The sequence below is a fragment of the Myxine glutinosa genome, chromosome 4, assembly GCF_964187855.1.
Source record: "Myxine glutinosa chromosome 4, kmMyxGlut1.1, whole genome shotgun sequence".
Taxonomy (NCBI): Eukaryota; Metazoa; Chordata; class Myxini; order Myxiniformes; family Myxinidae; genus Myxine; species Myxine glutinosa.
In genome coordinates, this window is record NC_136264.1 from 158,097,541 (window position 1) to 158,118,378 (window position 20,838).

At 42.3% G+C, this 20,838-nt stretch overlaps 1 protein-coding gene across 4 annotated transcripts in view; it reads right to left on the bottom strand.

The window, feature by feature from the left end:
• LOC137412486 (PH and SEC7 domain-containing protein 3) overlaps nt 1–20,838 on the bottom strand; it is a 196,756-nt gene that overhangs the window by 120,137 nt on the left and 55,781 nt on the right. Inside the window, exon 1 of one of the 4 annotated variants that reach the window (XM_068097792.2) lies at nt 16,584–16,849. The exons of the other annotated variants lie outside the window; for them this stretch is intronic. Coding sequence (XP_067953893.2) covers nt 16,584–16,632 — 49 coding nt within the window. The 5' untranslated portion in view covers nt 16,633–16,849. Of the gene's footprint in view, nt 1–16,583; nt 16,850–20,838 lie in introns of those variants that run through there. 4 annotated transcript variants of the gene reach the window in all.

Genomic DNA, 20,838 nt, shown 5'->3' on the forward strand with positions numbered 1-20,838 from the left:
AAGTTCTGAACGGATTTGGATGAAAGTTGGTGGGATGATTGCCCTTGGGATAAGGAAGAATTGATTAGTTTTTGGTGAAGCTCAGGATATTATTCCCGATCCAGGAATTATTTGAAGGATTTTTTTTACCATTGGGAGATAGGGCTCTTTTTTTTTTACATTATCTTCTATATATTCTATATTTAACATTGTGATATGAAAATAGTTTTCATATTTGTTGTAAATGTAGTTTAAACTCGTGGTTATGCATTAGAGCGGTGTATTTTTTTTAGCAGCGTCATCTTCAATGTTCATTTTTTCTTTTTCTAATAAAGACATATTCTGTCATTTTAAAACCACCAAAGTGTGTATTAGGTTTCCCCGTTTCATAAAATGTATCGTTTGATACGTATAATGCTTTAAAACTGATTTTTTTAAATTTTTTTTTTAACCTCAGAAGAGATATCAACATTTAGCTCAGCGAATGTCATTCGCTGTGTCAGTATTTGATGAACTTATAAAGACTTAGTTCCAGATTTGTCAATGGCTGAGGTATATTAACAAACGAATAAAACAGATTTGGCAAAATTCCAACTTTTTTTTAAAAAGATCACATATTCATCCTGGGTTGTGAGAGTCTGAGGAAGAAGAAACCTCACATGGGCTTCCCAGACCAAATAAATAATTCTGGTTCTGGCTCTGCGGTTTTCAGGTCGGGAGTAACGCATTCGATCATGTGTGTGTGTGTGTGTGTGTGTGTGTGTGTGTGTGTGTGTGTGTGTGTGTGTGTGTGTGTGTGTGTGTGTGTGTGTGTGTGTGTGTGTGTTCGTATGTTCGTGTGTTCGTGAACAAGATATCTGGAAAAGTTCTGAACGGATTTGGATGAAAGTTGGTGGGATGATTGCCCTTGGGATAAGGAAGAATTGATTAGTTTGTGGTGAAGCTCAGGATATTATTCCGGATCCAGGAATTTATTTTGGGAATTTTTTTGGGAAAGATTTTTTCTGTTTTACTGCATTAAAGCTTTTATTCTTATTACCTTCGCAAAAGCGGAAGGTTATGTTTTGATCGCTGTGTATTTATTTGTATGTCTGTGTGTGTGTATGTTAATCGCATAACTCAAAAAGTATTCAACCGAATTGCATGAAATTTGGTGGGATGATTGGTTATTATACGGGACACATTTGATTAGATTTTGGGAAACAGATTTGCTCAAATTCTGACTATTTTTAACTCGATCGTATTTCACTCAAAGTTATGAGCGACTGAAGAAGAAGATGTCCATCCAGGACGTCATCACTATAACGCGATCTCCCGCGATCATTTCAACCTCAAAAAAAATTATAATTGCAGATTTGTCAAGAGATGAGGCATATTAACAAACGAATGAAACAGATTTGCTCAAATTCTGACTATTTTTAACTCGATCGTATTTCACTCAAAGTTATGAGCGACTGAAGAAGAGGATGTCCATCCAAGACGTCATCACTATAACGCGATCTCCCGCAATCATTTCAACCTCAAATGAAATTCAAATTGCAGATTTGTCAATCGGGGAGGCATATTAACAGACGAATGAAACAGATTTGCTCAAATTCTGATTTTTAAAAATCGATCGCATTTCACATAAAGTTTCACATCGCATACACTCCCATGCCAAGTACAGAACAGTAGCTGCGGCGAAGGTATGCGCTCTACCGAGTGCCCGGATTCTAGTTCTTAAATGATGTTTTTCTCCTCTAATTCCGAGATATATCAAAATAAATTCTCTGACAGTTAGGGCTTACTTTCTTTTTCATTTATTGTTTTGGGGAGAGGGGATGTTAAACAAAACGTATTATTCCAACTAAACCCACGGCGGGAGTATGCGCTCTACTGAGTGGCTTTCTAGTTTATCCCATTTTTTTGTCAGGTTCTTGGTGCGGGTTGCTCTTGACGTCAGAATGGGCGACATATGCGTCGTGTGCATCCGAGCTGTGTTTCGCTCAAGGTTATGTAATGTGGGGCATGTGGGTGGTCATTCCTGCTTCTTTATGTCAGCGCTGTCTCAATAAGTTGCATGAGCCATGAGGGTTATTTGTAACTGCCATTTTCAAAATGAATAAAAGAATAAGGGAACAGAACGAGACACCAATGAACTTCGTGATCCTCTCCCACTCCCCCCGTGTGTGACCCCCCCCCCCCCCTCTGTGGGTTTGTGACCCACCCCACTCTTGTGTGTGACCCACCCCACCCCCCCGGTGTATGTTACCCATCCCTCCCCCTGTGTGTGTTACCCACCCCCCCAACCCATGGGTGATCCATCCCCCCCCCCGTTGGTGATCCACTCCCCCCGTGGGTGACTCACTCCGCAGTGCAGTGTGTGTGTATGTGTGTGTGTGTGTGTGTGTGTGTGTGTGTGTGTGTGTGTGTGTGTGTGTGTGTGTGTGGTTATGTGCGTGTGTGTGTGTGTGTGTGTGGAGTGGATGACCCACTCCCCAGTGCAGTGTGTGTGTGTGTGTGTGTGTGTGTGTGTGTGTGTGTGTGTGTGTGTGTGTGTGTATGTATGTGTGTATGTATGTGTGTATGTTTGTGTATGGAGTGGATGACCCACTCCCCAGTACAGTGTGTGTATGTGTGTGTATATATGTGTGTATGGAGTGGATGACCCACTCCCCAGTGCAGAGTGTGTATGTGTGTATGTGTCTGTGTCTGTGTGTGTGTATACATGTGTGTGTGTGTGTGTGTGTATGTGCGTGTGTGTATATGTGTATGTATGTGTGTGTATATGTGTGTGTATATGGGTGTATGGAGTGGATGACCCACTCCCCAGTGCAGAGTGTGTGTATGTGTGTATGTGTGTATGTGTGTGTGTATGTGTGTGTGTGTGTATTCATGTGTGTGTGTTTATGTGTGTGTATGTATGTGTGTGTGTGTGTGTGTATATATATATATGTAAATATGTGCATATAAGTGTGTGTGTGTGTGTGTGTCTATGTGTATATGTGTGTATATATATGTGTGTGTGGGTGTGCACGCACATGTATTCACATGTTATCAGAAGTAAATACAATGTGTAGATTACATTATTTGTGGATCTGATAAATTGCCAGTAACCATTTTGTGAAATGAATGTGCAGGTGCAGCATCTAACTCAATATGTCGAAATGTCACAAACGTCCATGCCCGTGTGATTCCCACGGGTGACCCCACTAATGGTGATATATTGTATATAATGCTGTAAATCATTGTTTAAGCAACTATCAAAACAAAATGCCACCAGCAAGGTGTATAAATATGAAAAAACAAGACCGATGGACTAACAACGGCGTAGTCGGGCTTGGATCTGCTGAGTGGAGGATCTGCAGTCGCTCTGTCATGTGATCAGATCAGCTCTGATTGATCGACGTTTGTGAGGGACATACATCAGACAGACAGACAGACAAATTAAAAATCGGTCAGAGACTGAGGACTTGACGGAATGTACTTTTTTTATCGGCCATTTTGGACAAATATGGCGGCCGAACCATGTGACTGATGACGTCATCATTATTTGTTTTCTAAACTAATTTATTCCTTGATGCTCAATAAATTTCATCTTGATCGGATGAAGTTTTGCACTTGTCGAATTATGACGTCATAATGGAGGCACCTATGACATCATCATTAACATGTTTTATTTCCCATGGTGAGTTCTTTACAATGAGCCATGTCTCAATTTTTCTATTCAGCACTTTCGGAGATATAGAGGTGTAAAGTTTTTCGGTTTTTTCAAGATGGCGGCCGAACCACGTGACCGATGACGTCATCATTATTTTTTTTTCTCCACCAGTTCATGCCGTCATGTCGCTCAATAAATTGTATCTTGATTGGATGAAGTTTTGTACTTGTCGAATTATCAAATTATGACGTCATCATGGAGGCCTTGGGCCGAGAGAGTTAAAAATTGGGCACAGTCTATTCCAGGGCAAGACAAATATGTGTGTAAAGTTTGGCGATTCTATGTGCAACGGTGTAGACGTAGTGCTGCGCACAGACAAACAGACAGACAAACAGACAGACAGACAGACAAACAAACCAACCGATCAACATACTCGCCGGAATCTTTTCGGCAAGTAACAAACGCCAGACTGCATTGTCCTACAGGCTACGCCATACAAACTAAGGGCTGATAGTACAATGGTGAATTACTAGCATGGGTAAAACCACCATGACAGCATCAACCTTCCATGGGCCAAGAGTGACCCCTTGTTGTTGTTGACCTACTACTACTAACTACTACTACTACACCTGTGACTTCCACCTTTAATAGCTCTGTTTATTCAAACCTTCTTGTGGATTGGCCAGGCGAACATTTTGGGCATGTCTTTCATAAACCGGCTGGCCAAACCTGACATTCAACAGAGAATTGCTGAAATTTGTAATTTGTTCAGGTTGCCAACGACAACTGGCCTACTCTTCAGGAAAGACACATTAAGATCTTTAACGCCCACCAATGAGCATTGCTGGCAGATGGTCCAAAGGCTTAATATCCTTATGATGGACAGAGCATAAATTGTTGCCTTCCTCTGTGTACAAAAAATCAGGGTAACAGTTTATATCTGGATCAAGATTCGAACCTCGGCGAGACAGTTCAATGGCAAGAGTGCACACCTCTAAGTCAGCCTCGTTATGGAACAAACCATCTTGTTGATGCAAAGTCAAATCTCAGAGAGAAGCAAAGGGATTTCAATAGAGAGGGTTACTACAATGGAAGATGAGGGGTTTCGACTCATAAAAAATGACAGAATGGAACAAGCACATAGTCAACAACAACATTCAAACATGACCTGTGAGAAAATTAGACAAGGTGTGGTGAGGTTAGCACTCGTAAAATAAAATAAAAATCACGAATGGAAATTAGTGATGGAATGAGATGGCGTTGAGCTATAAAGTTGAAGCAGTGCATGCTGGAGCATGATGGAACAAATCCAGGGACATGATTCCGCACGTGGGAAAAGAGAGGGGCAAAGGAATGCAGGTGAGCAGGAAGGCTTATCTTTGAAAGTTGGCAAGGAGGGGTTGCTGGGATGAAAGCTTGCCCTGGTAGAGCTGGAAATGGCAGATTGTTAGTTAAAAAGGCATAGCGACAAGAAAAAAAACCTCATTTAAAAAAATCGAAAAATGACAAACTCGTCTATGATAAGAAAGCAGGAGGCCCTGCGTGAGTGCCTCTTGATGGGTGATGCCAATGATTTCCATAACCGTAACCTCAATATTAATCAATTTAAAGAAATGATTTGCATAAACAAGCAATGCCAGTTACTACCCGAGGTCACACAATAAAGTTCCAATTTAAAGGAATATAACATTTTATTGTAAACGTACAAATTATGTTTAGTGGTCACCTTCAAAGTAACCTCCCTGGGAGTCTATGCACACTTGCCTACGTCACTGCCATGCCACAAAGCCCCCTTGGAAGTCGTTGTCTGAAATACCATTTAGCTCATTGGTCATGGCTCTCTGGATCTCTTCTATTGATGCCAAATGAATTCCTTTCATTGGAGTTTCGGATGTCAGTCAGATCAGACCACCATTCTCACCTTTTCGACATTTTTGTCTGCTTTGGCAATCGATGGGCATCCCGACTGCCTGTCATCATTCACATCCATTCTCACTTCCACAAACCTCTTGGCACATTCAAACACACATGAACTTGACATTGTGTCTTCCAAACACAATGCATTACCGAGAGGAAGATTGCGATGCACATCCAATTACGAAACCCAAGCCTGTCGAGAAAAACATCAGTCCTGGAACTTTATTGTCAGACCTCATAGGCATTATCCCTCTTAATGAAGGGTATTAAAACATTGAATTCAAGCTCAGATAATATCTTATACGTACAGCTATTTACAATTATTGCTGGTGGGACAAAGACACGGAGAAAATGGAAAGCAACATTATTCAATATTGGAGTTTGGGTAACAGGAGGTGGCAATCTATCTGGCACACAAGTTATAATAATGTCATCTTAACCCCCTTCCCCAACAAAGTTCACCCAATATATTTAATGAACACAATCAGTGCCAACAATATTGACATTTGGAATAGAAGGGAAAAAAATAATCAGATTTATGAAATGAAAAAGTTTTACGATGTCTTTTAAATAATACATTTGCTGCTGCGAAAATCCATCATAAAGCGATTTTTAAAAGAGACTTGGTGATGTCATTTTTAAAGCATCTGCTCTGAATCTGGGAGGTTGATGGAACCAATGGCTGAGTTATACCAAAGATATAAAAAAAAGTACATGCTGCTTTCTTGCTTGACGCTCATAATTAGGATAAAGCACGGACAAAACCATTTTGCAGGCTTGTTAGGCCTAATCACCTCCTGATTTGAAGTTCCTTGAAAGGGAACTCATTATTACCTCCGTCACCGGAGGTGGACAGAGGTTATGTTTTCATTCATGTTTGTTTGTTTGTTTGTTTGTCTGTTTGTGAGCAGGATATCTGAAAAGGTTACCGACGGATTCAAACAAAACCTGGTGGACAGATTGGGTGTGTGACAATGGCAAATTGATTAGATTTTGGAAAGATCTGGATCTGGATACTATAAAACTATAATTTTCTTTGCCGTTGAGAGGTGGGGCCAAAAACTATATATCGTATGATATTTCAAAACCTTGTGGTCAGATTCGGATGAAAACTTGGTGGATGAGTTGGGTAGGTGACAAGAACAAGCCGATTAAATTCTGGGTAAAATCTGGATGCAGATCTGGCCTACCAGTAGGATACAAAACATAAACTGTTGAGCCTAGCTAGAGGTATGCGCTCTACCGAGTGCCGTTCTACCGCACAGTGGGAGACAGGGTTTTGCATCTCTGTGTGTGTCCAGGCTGTAACTTTTTGAGCCCGTCATCAAATTTTCAACATAGCTTTATTATGAGAATAGGGAGAAGACAAATTAATAATTTAATCAAAAGGTCAAAAGGGCAAAGGTCAACATCACAAAATAGCATCAATGTTCATACAATTGACTTGAAACTTCAAGAATATGTTGTGTCACTAAATTGGTTCACCAATCAAAAGGTAGAAGCCGATTGTTTTTGTTTTAGATCAAAAGGTCAAAGGTCGAGGTTGAGGTCATGAAGCCGACAGCCATGAGGTCGAATGGAGCCTACAGAATCTTGTTTCTCACAGTCTGAGAGTCCTTCAGGTGCTTTTTTGCAAACTCCAAGCAGGCTTTCATGTGTCTTTCACTGAGGAGAGGCTTCCGTCTGGCCACTCTGCCATGAAGCTCAGATCGGTGGAGTGTTAGAGTGATGGTTGTCCTTCTGGAAGTTTCTCCCATCTCCACACAGGATCTCTGGAGCTCAGCCAGAGTGACCATCGGGTTCTTGGTCACCTCTCTTACCAAGGCCCTTCTCCCCCGATTGCTCAGTTTGGCCGGGCCGCCAGCTCTCGGAAGAGTCCTGGTTGTTCCAAACTTCTTCCATTTAAGAATTATAGAGGCCACTGTGCTCTTGGGAACCTTCAATGCAGCAGAAAATTTTTGTGTTGGCTTCCCCAGATCTGTGCCTCGACACAATCCTGTCTCTGAGCTCTGCAGGCAGTTCCTTCGACCTCATGGCTTGGCGTTTGCTCTGATATGCATTGTCAGCTGTGAGACCTTATATAGACAGGTGTGTGCCTTTCCAAATCATGTCCAATCAATTGAATTTACCACAGGTGGACTCCAATCAAGGTGTAGAAACATCTCAAAGATGATCAAGAGAAATGGGAGGCAGCTGACCTAAATTTCAAGTGTCATAGCAAAGGGTCTGAATACTTATGTCAATGTGATATTTCAGTTGTTTTTTTAAAAATAAATTTGCAGAACTTTCTGAAATCCTGTTTTCTTTTTGTCATTATGGGGTATTGAGTGTAGATTGATGAGGGAAAAAATGAATTTAAACGATTTCATCATAATGCTGCAACATAACAAAATGTGAAATAAGTGAAGGGGTCTGAATACTTTCTGAATGCACTGTATATACATATAGATACACACAGGAAAGTGAACACTTCAAAACCTGTGAGGGCACCATTAGACTTTTAAACCCCGCATATGGAGATTGGAGATAACAACCAAACACACACACACACACACACACACACACACACACACACACACACACACACACACACACCGTCTCCTGCTGCGTGGCAAACAGGGAAATTATGAACAAGGTGTTCAGGAGATTAATTTGATATGAACAGCATGTTCAGCAAAGTCAAAATCTTGCCAATGTCCTCCAACCGACAGATGCAATCATTCACTGCTTAGTGACACGCAAGTCTTCATCAATCGAGTTGCACAATTACACAACTTTTTCTCTCATCTTCATGAGAGCATGTGATCCTTAAGTAAAGAGTTAGATGCCTCTTTAAATGTACTGTGTCCGTTAAAAAATATTCACATGGATTTAGGCCAGGTTGTCATTCCACATTGGTGTAGGTCAATGTCTGGAAAGTTGACAGAAATGATGTAATCTCTCTGTGCATATTCTGAAAAAATGCACTGAACAATTTTCCCACAATCATTTGAAGATATACAGTACTGTGTGACCTACAGAGCTAACAATCACTGGCTTATAAACCTGCGAAGAAAGGTAAACAGTCATTTTGTAGGCCAAACAACCCCAAACAAGAGTCTCTGTACATTTACCAAAATATGAAAAGACGTGGGATATAGGGTAACCATCCTGTAATGTGATTTGCAAGTGTCTGTGATAAAATCTACAAAATAAAGTGACGGGAAAGACAGACTGGGCCGCGTAATGGTTTACAATGTGTCCGTGCTGGATCTGGGTGGTCGACAATTTGAACCCTGCCAGATTAATGCCAACAACTTGAAACGAGCTACTTCCTTGATTGATGCTTAGCATTTAAAAAGGATGGAGCATGGATAAACAACCATAGGTTGGCGACCACTGTGCAGACTTGATTGACCAAACGGCCTCATGCTATGAAGTTCCTTCCAAGATAATTCATGCTTATTTTATTTTATTACGAGAGCAAATATCAGCTGTCGCTTTGTTGACGGGGATACCAAGAGTGTGGGGACAGAGAAAAAGGAGAGAGAGAGAAGGAGGGGAGAGAGAGCAGGATGGGGGGAGTGGAGGGGGAGACAAGTGAGGGGCGGAGGGAGAGTGAGGGGGGTAGAGGGTGGAGGGAGATAGGGGTGGGGAGAGGAACATGGTGGGAGAGATGGCGGAGAGAGAGGAGGGGAGAAAGAGGGGGGAAGCAGATCAGATCGGAGCAGATCAGGATATAATGAAAGTCGATCACACAAAAAGGTGAAACCATATGCGATCTCATGTAAAAAAAAAAAAAAAATTCATGCAACATTTCCAGCGGGTGGACTGGAGGACAAGGGTGACACCAAGGATCTGCACCGCGGGCATGAACTTTTTACTTTGGTCCATCGACCAATTATTACAAAGGACAGAAACCATTGCAGTCTGTTCTAAGTCAAGGCAATGTTGAGCAGGCCGAAACAAAATGGCGGCTTAAGATCCCTGCAAGGTGACTGCAGGTAGGCAGACAAAGATGGCTTGCCACCATCTTGGTAAGGCTTTTTATGATGAGCACTCCCTTTGAATTCCCTTGGCATGCAAAGTTTCAGGCACTAGGTTTCATAGCTTTGAAGTTATGGAGGAGACACACACGCTGACTGACACACACTGACATTATTATTACTAGCAACGGTACCCGCCCTAAGGGCGGGGTTTCAATTCGGAGGCCCAAATGAAAAGGCTAAATATCAGAAATTGAAAGCTTTTTTCCTTTTAAACGATTTATATAAACATCCGTTAAATCTCGATCGGTGCAGCCATTTGTGCGGCACCCGGGAAAATAATGTCATGCGGGAGCAAGTATCAGCAGGATGTGGCAGTGTGGGAGTCCACATTTCTGATCCTCCATGCCGAAGTAGCCCACCACTTCTCCAAGCATTCCGCTCTTCAGATCCACCATGAGAGATTTAAGCTTGATACTGAAGACGCGTGCAGTTAGTCCTCCCGATGTCATATGTACTCCCGATATGTGTTTCCTTCATTGTAAAAACTACCAAATCAACAGTTAAAAGGATTTTGAGCCGATCGGTGTTACGGCCTTGGCAAGATCGATGGAGACAGCGATCTTTTAGCGTATACACCGCCCATATAGCTATGTGGAATTCTCTCATGTAGAGATTAAACTCATGTCATTTGAACTTTGGCCGAGGTCATTATTTACTTTTAGTGATGTTTATTTTTCGAATCAAAAAGAAGATAATTGGTTTTGGGTCGTCCTTTCTGCATATCTCGTGGGATTGTAAGTTGGAGAGACGGCCGTGATGGCGGGGAGGGGGTTGGAATTCTCTCAAGCAGGGATTCAACCCGTGTCCTTATAAAAGGTCTTTGTCCGAGGTCACCGAGTCCGATCGGTGCAGCCGTGCAGCGAACGGTGCAGCCGTTAGTGCGGCACCCGGGAAAACAACATCATCACAATGAAAACATCGTCACAATGAACGTTATGCAAACGCGAATGTTATGCGGGAGTCCAAACCTGAGAATGCTGGAGACCAAAGCTGAAATTGGGAAAACTAAATAGCCTTTTTTTACTCCTGGAGATACCAGGATTACCAACCCAAAATATCGTTGCGATCGGTTCAGCAGTTATTACGGCACCTTCGAACGGACGGACAGACAGACAGACGGACGGACATTTGGTGAATTATAGTAAGATAGATATTACCCAACATGCTTCCCAGTATTTGAGCACGTATGAGGCATTCAGCCAACAAACAAACACACACACACACACACACACACACACACACACACACACACAATGTGGTGAAGGGGAGTGTGTGGGAGGTAAGGATGAGAAATGGGAAAGTAGATTTGGAGGTAGGATTGAGGGGTTGAATTTGTTTATATGGGGAAAATGAAATGGCAACAAGGAGCTGATACTATAGGTCCCCCGCCTTTTGGGTAGTATGAGGAATAGATACCTGTAATATGAAAGCTAAATCTTCAACATTTTTGGAAATATTGTGTACCAGAAGCCAAATTACTGAGATGGTTGCCATAGCAACATATTTCAACCAATCACAGCCGTGATGTAATCAGGCTGAGATGATGTCATGAAGAATAGATATCTGCAATATGAAAGCTAAATGTTCAACGGTTTTTGAAATATCACGTACACAAAAGTACATGGACGGATGATTGGTCATGGATGATGACCAGTCGGTCGGACAGAGCTCATTCTAATGTCCCATCTCCGACCTTGTCGGAGGGTCAAGGGACAAAAAAAAGTGTGTGGCAAAAATCAGCAGTTTTATCTAATATTGAGGAAGTTCAGTCACTCGAACTCCTGGATCTCACTATCAGCCATGATCTTTCTTGGGCAAACCACACTTCAACATTGGCCTCATTTCAAAGCCAGTCAATGACTAGGTTGCATCTAAAATGATCTACATTCTACAGCATTATGTAAATGTACAAGTCAAAAGATGACGATGGTTCACGAGCGAGCAGTATTCAATGACAAAGGTCAAAACCGACATTGAAAATATATAAATAGGATTGTATTATCTGTTATGAGACTAGTTAGCTACACAATACCGAAAATTCGGTTCGATTCCGACAACTTTGAAAATTTGACCTTTGTGACCTTGAAATGTCAAAACGAAGGTTACTGACCTTGAAATGAGATAGAAAATAATGTATAATCAGTTATGAGGTTAGTTAGCTACACAATACCGAAAATTCAGTTCGATTCCGACAACTTTGAAAATTTGACCTTTGTGACCTTCAAAGGTCAAAGGTTGAAGATTCTTAAATTTGTTGGAAAACTTGTATTTCATGATGTATGTGATAATATAAGATCATGTACGACATTTCACCCTATCAGGAAGCGAACAATGTAATAAAACCATCAAAAATTGACTTTTCTAAATTTCGTGACCTTGTGACCTTTCAACAGACCTTGACCTTGAGGCGAAAATGAAAAATCGAGTTCCGTGGGGCTAGACACGTGACATTGGCCTAACCAAATATCGAAACCACTGTCAGATTCCACCAAACCCCTCGGAGAAGATGTAACTTGAAATCGATTACCCCCTAAAAAGACATCTTTTTCGGGCGTGGCTCCGCCCACAATGGGCGAAATACGCCCACTATAGGCAGGACACAACAAGATCATGATATCAACCTCCCACCCAAGTTTCATCAAGATCGGATGATATCATCGGGTAGTTATGCTGTGGACAGACAGACAGACAGACACACAGACACACACCCATGACGAATATAGTGGTCACTCTGTTTGACAACTCGTGCACCAATAACTGTGCTTTTTTTCTATATTAAGGAAATCAAAACTGCAGACAACCCATTGAGATGGCTCCAAAGCAATCCGATGTCTCTTGAGGCACTTCTTTAGACAACTCGTGAAAGGCTACGGACGGTCGCTGCCATTTCTTACCAAGATGATGAAACAAACACAGTCTTGCTAGTTTCTTACTTGTTCCGTAACATTTTTGAACTTGTCCCATGGATCTCTCCATATTATATACTGCACAACCTTGAGATTTGTCCCTCAGCAGCCTAGCCACATCAAATAAGGACATCAACCAACCTCCACAATGTTTAATCCCAAAATAAAACGTCTACCATTTCCACTCCTTAACTCCCTTATCCAGTCCTTTCAACATACTTCCTGCATTCACAACTCTACCACTTTTTGTCTCCTTGAACAGCGTACCGATTTTATTGCCCAACAATAGCCAAAATACCGCTTTCACCAAATAATACGTCTCATCGAGGTTTTTGATAGATTTTCATGTTGTGACGACGTTTCTTTTGGGTTTCGGATGTAAATTCATCAGGAAAACGATTATTCTGCTTTAATTTTGCATAAAAGATTGTCTTAGAATGCACAAATTTAAGGTTAAAATTACAAAATATTCCCATCTGGACCCCACTTAGCTAAGGCGCTTCGCTCCCTCGCACCACGGATCCTTTCCTTTCCATCCCTACCACTTTTTCTTATTTTAATGTCGGCAACTATGTATTAAATCAGTCCTGCTTTTTAATCTAAGTTTTTTTTTATTGCACAGTTATGGAAACCAATGCCACCACATTTCCAAACCAGTGTCTGTTTGTGATGTTCCCTCATGTGCATTCACGGGCTCCTTAACCTGGTGCACATCTTCATTTCAATCCACCGTTTGTACTTTTCCTGTGCATGTTTTGTTACATTGTATTGTTCAGCCAAAACCCATGTCAATATTTTTCTCTTGAGCATGAGCCTTGGACCATATACAGAAGAAACAACCTGAGCTTGCAGACATGATTCTACCTTGTTGTCTAATCTAGTAGAAAGGACGTGTTTCCAACTCGTGTGTCCATTTTGAAGAAGTCAGATGTACATGCTTCCACTGTGCATCAAGAAAGTGTTTACAAAGCAGAGGAAGAACCAAACAATAAAAGATCAACTCGGAAAAACATGCGGAATAAGACAATAGGATAGATAATAGGATAGAAAGAGCAGTTATTATAAAAGGGGAAAAGAAGGCTCTGGCCTACTTTGTAGCATTTTGGAGCAGCCTTTGGCAAACATGTTGACCATGGCTCGAGGCTGAATCGGTGTGGAAAAGAAGGACTTACTTTGTTCTTGTAAAACTGGAGTGGCAAATCAATAAGTCTGCCGTCTGGCTTTCGAGACGCCAGATTCCCGCAACCCCTCCAATGGGCCATGTCAGCTGCCTCAACAACACTACAGACAATAATTGTTTGTTTACAGTGTTATTGTAGAGCTCCCACCACACTGTTCAATCACCATAATCAGCATCATTACAGGTAACCATTACACTTTCATTTACATCAACCATCACCAACCCTTCCCTGCTTACAAAATTATCTTCAGAACAATGACAGCTATTATTATTATTATTATTAATTAGTAATATTATTAATTATTATTAATTATTATTTTTATTAATTATTATTAATAATTATTATTATTAATTATTATTTTTAATTATTATTATTAATTAGTAATTACTAGCAGAAGTACCCGGCATTGCCGGGCGGGGGCGGGGGGGGAACGGGGGGGGGGAGGGGGGGAGGGGAGGGGAGGGGAACGGGGGGGGGGAGGGGAGGAGAGGGGGGAGGGGAGAGGAGGGGGGGGGAGGGAAGGAGAGGGGGGAGGGGGAGGGGGAGTGGGGAGGGGGGAGGGGGAGGGGGATGGATGGGAGGGGGAGAGGGGTGGGAGGGGGAGGGGGAGGGATGGGAGGGGGAGAGGGGTGGGAGAGGGGTGGGAGGGGGAGAGGGGTGGGAGGGGGGAGGGGGAGAGGGGTGGGAGGGGGAGAGGGGTGGGAGGGGGAGGGGGAGGGGAGGGGGAGGGGTGGGGGAGGGGGAGGGGTAGGGGGAGGGGGAAGGGAGGGGGAGGGGGGAGGGGGAAGGGAGGGGGAGGGGAGAAGGGGAGGGGGGAGGGTGAGGGGATGGGGAAAAGGGAGGGGGAAAAGGGAGGGGGAAAAGGGAGGGGGAAAAGGGAGGGGAAAAAGGGAGGGGGAAAAGGGAGGGGGAAAAGGGAGGGGAGGGGGGGAAAAGGGAGGGGAGGGGGAAAAGGGAGGGGAGGGGGGAGGGTGAGGGGAGAAGGGGAGGGGGTAGGGTGGAGGAGGAGGGGAGGGGGGATGGGGGAGGGGGGAGGGGGAAGGAAGGGGAGGGCCAGTCAACAATGACGTTGCAGTTCTCATGGTCGGAGAGCAGCACAACAATCGCGACATTGTCCTGCATCTTCGCAACAGCACGAAGCGGATTTTGGAGACTCACCGATCCTGTGACGCCCTCCAGTACCGACGTTGCCGGGCGGAGGAAGGGAGACCCGTACATTACACACATTACAACATTACACACACACAAACTGTGTTTTGTGTTCAATGGTCTGGCGGCAGGGATGGAACATCACGTGATCGCCCTGAGCAAATCAGCGCGCTGCTCTGCCACCAGGTCAGATTCCGTGTATAATATTCCTTGCTGAAATGCGCTGAGGTAAATATGAATAAAAAATATGGATCTCGTCAAATATTTTTAGGTAGGCCATGTCCTTCCCAGGCTCAATGGCCATGTCTGTGCCAAATATCAAGTACGTGAGCCTCTCCATTTAGGAGTCTATCAGTAACATTACACACACACAATCTGTGTTTTATGTTCAATGGTCTGGCGGTGGGAATGGAACATCACGTGATCGCTCTGAGCGAATCAGCGCGCTGCTCTGCCACCGCCTCAGATTCCGTGTATAATATTCCTCGCTGAAAAAAAATATGGATCTAAGGATGAAAGAAAAAAAAACCTATGTGGTGTGAATGGCAATGTTCCTCGCTGAAATGTGAAAAAAGACAATCGCTTTTCGCTCTGAATTACGTGCGAACGCGTAACTGTGAGTTTATGGCGGCAAGGAACATCACATGATCGCTCTGAGCGAATCAGCGCGCTGCTCTGCCACCGCCTCAGATTCCGTGCATAATATTCCTCGCTGAAATGCGCTGAGGTAAAAATATGGTAAAAAAATATTATGAAATATTTTTTTATAGGTCGGCCATGTTCTTCCCAGGCTCAATGGCCATGTCTATGCCAAATATCAAGCACGTGAGCCTCTCCATTTAGGAGTCTATCGGTAACATTACACACACACACACACCCACACACAAACTGTGTTTTATATATATAGATTATTATTAATTATTATTATTAATTATTATTAATTATTAATTATTATTAATTATAATTATTAATTATTATTATTAATATTATTAATTATTATTATTAAGAATTATTATTAATTATTATTATTCCAAATTATAATTAATTAGTATTATTAATTATTATTATTATTATTATTAATTACTAGCCGAAACCCGTGGAACATCCACGGAAGGGAGGATGTGGTGTATGGATAGAGTGTACCATTATGAATGGCATAGGGGATTTGCTTGTCCGAGTGAGAGTTAGGAAGAAAGATGAGAATGAAGAGTGCGTATATGAACAACGTATTTATTGCAATCTACTTAAATGACAACGCTACGATATACTTTTGAAAATGAATGGATTCGTAATAGGAATCGGCATAGCACCACTCTGGCCACACTGGCGCAGTGGTATGTGTCAATGGAAAGGAACAGCAGTAGAACCATAGACTTTAAAAAAATGAACGGATTAGTAAATCGACTGGAATTAGCCCCATACTGGCACATTGGTAAGCGTCAATGTCAAGGCAGAGCAGTAGGAATATAATACAATGAACGCAGTATCAGAGGTTGAAATTATTTTAAAACTTCTGGATAAACAATGTTTGGGGTAATAGTCAAGCCTCTGACGACTCCTTGCGTACTCGTATTATCAACCTTGATATACACATCTTTGAACGGCCGTGCTCTTGAACATGCCACATATAACTGGCCGTGGGAGAAGACAGGAGCAGGCAAATAGATACCCAGTTTACGGGATGTTTGGCCCTGGGCTTTATTTATGGTCATTGAATATGCCAGGCGAACAGGAAACTGAGATAAACAAAGAGCGCGGTTGGAAGAAATTATGGTAAAGCCACCTGATGAGGTTAGCGTACACCGCGATCGACGACACCGGCACAAGTGCATGCTCAGGATTGTCCACTCAGTGGACAGCTTGCTGTCGCCTTCGACTGTCCAATCAGCGGACGGCTTGCTTCGCCTTCACCCAGCAGACGTCAATAACATGGCGTCGTATCGGCAGTTAATCGGATGCTTTTGGGCCCCAACGTCGGCTAATTCAGATTTTTCGAGTATGGCTGTACGTGATAAACAAAGAGCGCGGTTCGTAGATCGTAAATCCATTAGTGCCGTGGGCATCGGGTCACTGGGTGCGGCGTAAAAGGGATAACAAAGTCGAGTCCTTACGCTATTATTATATAGATTATTATTATCTACAGCCAGGGATACAAATACATCTTCAAGTATAAAGTCATTTTTTGACATCGATAGGAAATGAGAGAGTGCTGAAATAACATGGAAATGCAAAGATGCCACATGACGACAAGTACAGTATTCGTGTTCATGAAGCCAAATGGAAGAGCTTTCTCTGTCCCTCGTAATCCATTTTCAAGCCTTCAAGTTCATGTATATGCTAATGCACCTCCATAGCTTGTTCTTCGGCATTATAAAGATAATTTGGCTTTGGTTGATTGATATGGAATACTGTGGGTAAAGGAGTTATGGTACCAAATGGAGGAGGTTGATATATCGAGTAGAGTCAAAAACAACCTCCCATTGACTTGCATAACACGAATGCCCTTAGGCCTATGTGCCTTTATACAGCAGGAATGTGCTTCTATTTGTCTATTTAACTCTTTCCTTGGCAACGACGGCCAAAACGTGTACGCACCGCATGGCAAAGGATTGACATCATGTGGAGCTTTGTAATCCTATTTTCCAATGATCTGATCATAGATGTCTGAATATTTACATAACTTTATAAGAAATATTTCTACAGCAAGGCATATTTACCCCACATGTGTGAAGTCAAAAGTGGGGTGAAGCAATTGTGTCATTTGTCTGTTTGTCTGTCCACAAATTTATGATTGAGGAACAAGTTCATTTCAATTGAATATTATATTTTGAACACAAATCGGAAAGTGAATTGAAAAACGAACCTGTAGTTTAGCAATACTGCGGCTCTAAATTTGTCCAGATTGCGCATACAAGGAGGAGAGATAATAGTTTTACTCTGTCCATCTGCCTAGGAGTCAAAAAAATTGTAAATAATTGTTCTTTTTTTTTTACAGGAAACGTACTGTTTTTAGCAACATCGAAAAGGACAGAAATAATAGGCAAACATAACTAACGCAACGTGTTGTTGTATAGCCCCAGACAGTTCTCTCGAAGAAGCCCACGGCACGGAGACAGCCGATCGATCTCGCAGGAGTGACCCAGAGAACCCCCCACATCGAGGATGGTGTAGTGTATCTCAACTTCACAAAGTCAGGGACTTGACATAGTGAGAGAGAAAGAGAGAAAGAGAAAGAAGAGTAAGAGAAAGAGAGAAAGAGAGAAAGAGAAAGAGAGAGGGAGAGAGAGAGAGAGAGAGAGAGAGAGAGAGAGAGAGAGAGAGAGAGAGAGAGAGAGAGAGAGAAGAGGGCCAGACCATAGGGACTCTGACCGTCACACTGTGCAGCCATGACAAATCCGGGTAGCAGGGAAGAATGGGGAAGATTTGGCCCCCGACTTGCGTTGGCGGGTACAACCACCATGAAGAGGCATCCCCGATAGTTGTAATGTAACGTGTGAAATAATGTGGTGTAAAAGATCTGCATCAATGGCGGTAAACTTCCGAATTTTATATTACGGCATTTTACATCATCTTAACCAATCAAATTTGCTAATCACAGACCCCACCCATGTCCTTTTTTTCTTAAGACTGTGCGGGGTAAAGTATTCTATGAACTCTCTAGTTAAAGAAAGTTGTCCAAACAGTTAAATGTGGTATGTAATAACGTGTGCACCGTCAACGACAAGGCTTTTTTGAATGTGGAGCAACATCACGTGTCGACATTACTTGTTTCGATCGTAATTGCCTTGCAATATGTTCATCAAATGTCTTTAATGTTAAATTGGTGAAAGTCTTGCTTCATTGCATATGCTCCCATGATCCCACAGTTGACGGTACGTAATTAAATCTGGGATTTCATAAATCTTACGTGACTTCATATCGCAAAACAAGGCTTCAGTGACATTCGACTTGAAAATATCTAATCTGGTTTTCTAGAGATACAAAAGAACAATCAAAAATGGGGTTGCGAGTGGTGAGGCACATATATGTTGTGCCATGGCTCGTAATCTCCCCTCTCTCCAGCAGAGATCAGTAAACAACTTGCACTGTGCCACGTGTACAGGCGGAAATTGTAAGTCGTCTCCACACCCTCGTGGTGCAAGGGGATTATTTTGTGCCCATGACCTGATCCTGGGTACCCTCAGAATATAAGTAAAAATTGGTGGTGGTTGGCCCAGCCCTTATTGATTCTATAATTATCAGCCATACATACACAAAGAGAATAGTCTTATTTTATTTCATAGGATAAAGTAGAAGGACACAATGAAGGATGTCAAATAAGATATAATAGTACACAATAGTAGAATACAATGAGAGGGACATACAGGAACAGTGGTAGAAAGTAAAACAGGTTGCCAGGAAATGGACAGATAATGGTCAAATAAGCAGATAGGTTCTAAACATACATGAGAAAAATGTTCAGAAATATGCAGGGGAGGAGGAAGAGGGAGAAGTGTGTTGAGAGGGCTAGGGGTGTGGGGATGGGAGGGTAGGAGGGAGATGGTGAAGGAGAGAAAAAAGAACAATCTAGCCAAAATAGCACAGGGGATGACGGAATATATTCATCAGGCAAGGAAGTCTTGTTCGCCGAAGGAGAGTCTCAGCTATCAATCATTATGTTGTACTTAAACGGGCTGGTCGGATAGCTGTAAAAATAACTTGCCTGAGATGGTAAAAAAAATAAGATGGTAACAAACTGAAGGAGAAGGGCACTCGGTAGAGCGCAAACCTCCACCAGGCTGAACAGTTTATGTTTTGTATCCCACTTATAGGCCGGATCTGGATTCGGACCTGAACCAAAATCTAATTGGGTTGTTCTCGTCACCAAACCAACTCGTACACCAAGTTTATTCATAACTCGTCCACCACTTTTTAAACTATGTTATTTATCGCTTTTCGCCCGATCTCTCAATGGTGAAGAATCACTTCAAAAATTAAATAATCCTCGTATCGGAATCCACATTCAGATCTTCACCAAAATCGAATCGATTCGGTCTTGTCACATACCCAATCTGTCCACCAAGTTTGGTCCAAATCCACGCACAACTTTTTGAGATATCCTGCTATGTATCGTTTTTGGCCCGATCTCACAATGGTGAAGATTCAATTAAAAAATTATAGTAGCCAAATCCGGATATGATCTTCACCAAAACCGAATCATTTCGTCCTCGTCACACACACAACCTCTCTGCCAGATTTCGTCCGAATCCGTACACAACTTTTTGAGACATCTTGTTCATAAACAGACAAACAGACAAACAGACAGAAAGACAAAGACAGACAGGGGTGAAAACATAACCTCCATCCACCTTGGAAGTAAAGGGAGGTAAAAAGCCTGTCTGCGGTATATTTGCCAAATAAGAACTACAGATCTTACGCTTCAGCCTCTCGGTGAGATTCCAATAATTTTGAGAGCTTTAGATTTCACAGAATCCAGAAAAGACAGATGTGATACTGGATCACCAGTCCATAGTGGCGAGCAGTATTCCATTGAGCTGTGTACAAATGTGTTGTGGGCTGTAGGTAGTTGGGATTTTTCAAGAAAATACTTGGAACAGGGAGATGCAGAGTTCTTTGTATTATTGACTTGAATTGCTGCAGAAACTTACTCTCTCTTGTACAACCAATCGTATGGGTCTTCATCATGTCATTGCAGGAGATCTTAGTTCGAAAACAAGGAAATAAAAACACAGGAGGAGGCCTTTTGAGCTATCATGGTTGTGCCATATCCAGAGGGCAGCACACTCATCTCCTGCAGATATTGCTAATTACACAGCGACCCAAAACATGGAATTTCCCAGGGTACCGGCACACAATGACCTACTCTTTTTGAATGATACTCTGGTAACTATTCAAAAAAATAACAGATAAAAGTGGACAACTCAAATACAGACAGGATCCACATCCTCATGGCATCATCTGAAGGACAGTATGCCCCAAGATACAATGCCTCTTGCTCACACTTTTCTGGAATGGCAGTTATTAGTGAATCTGAGTCT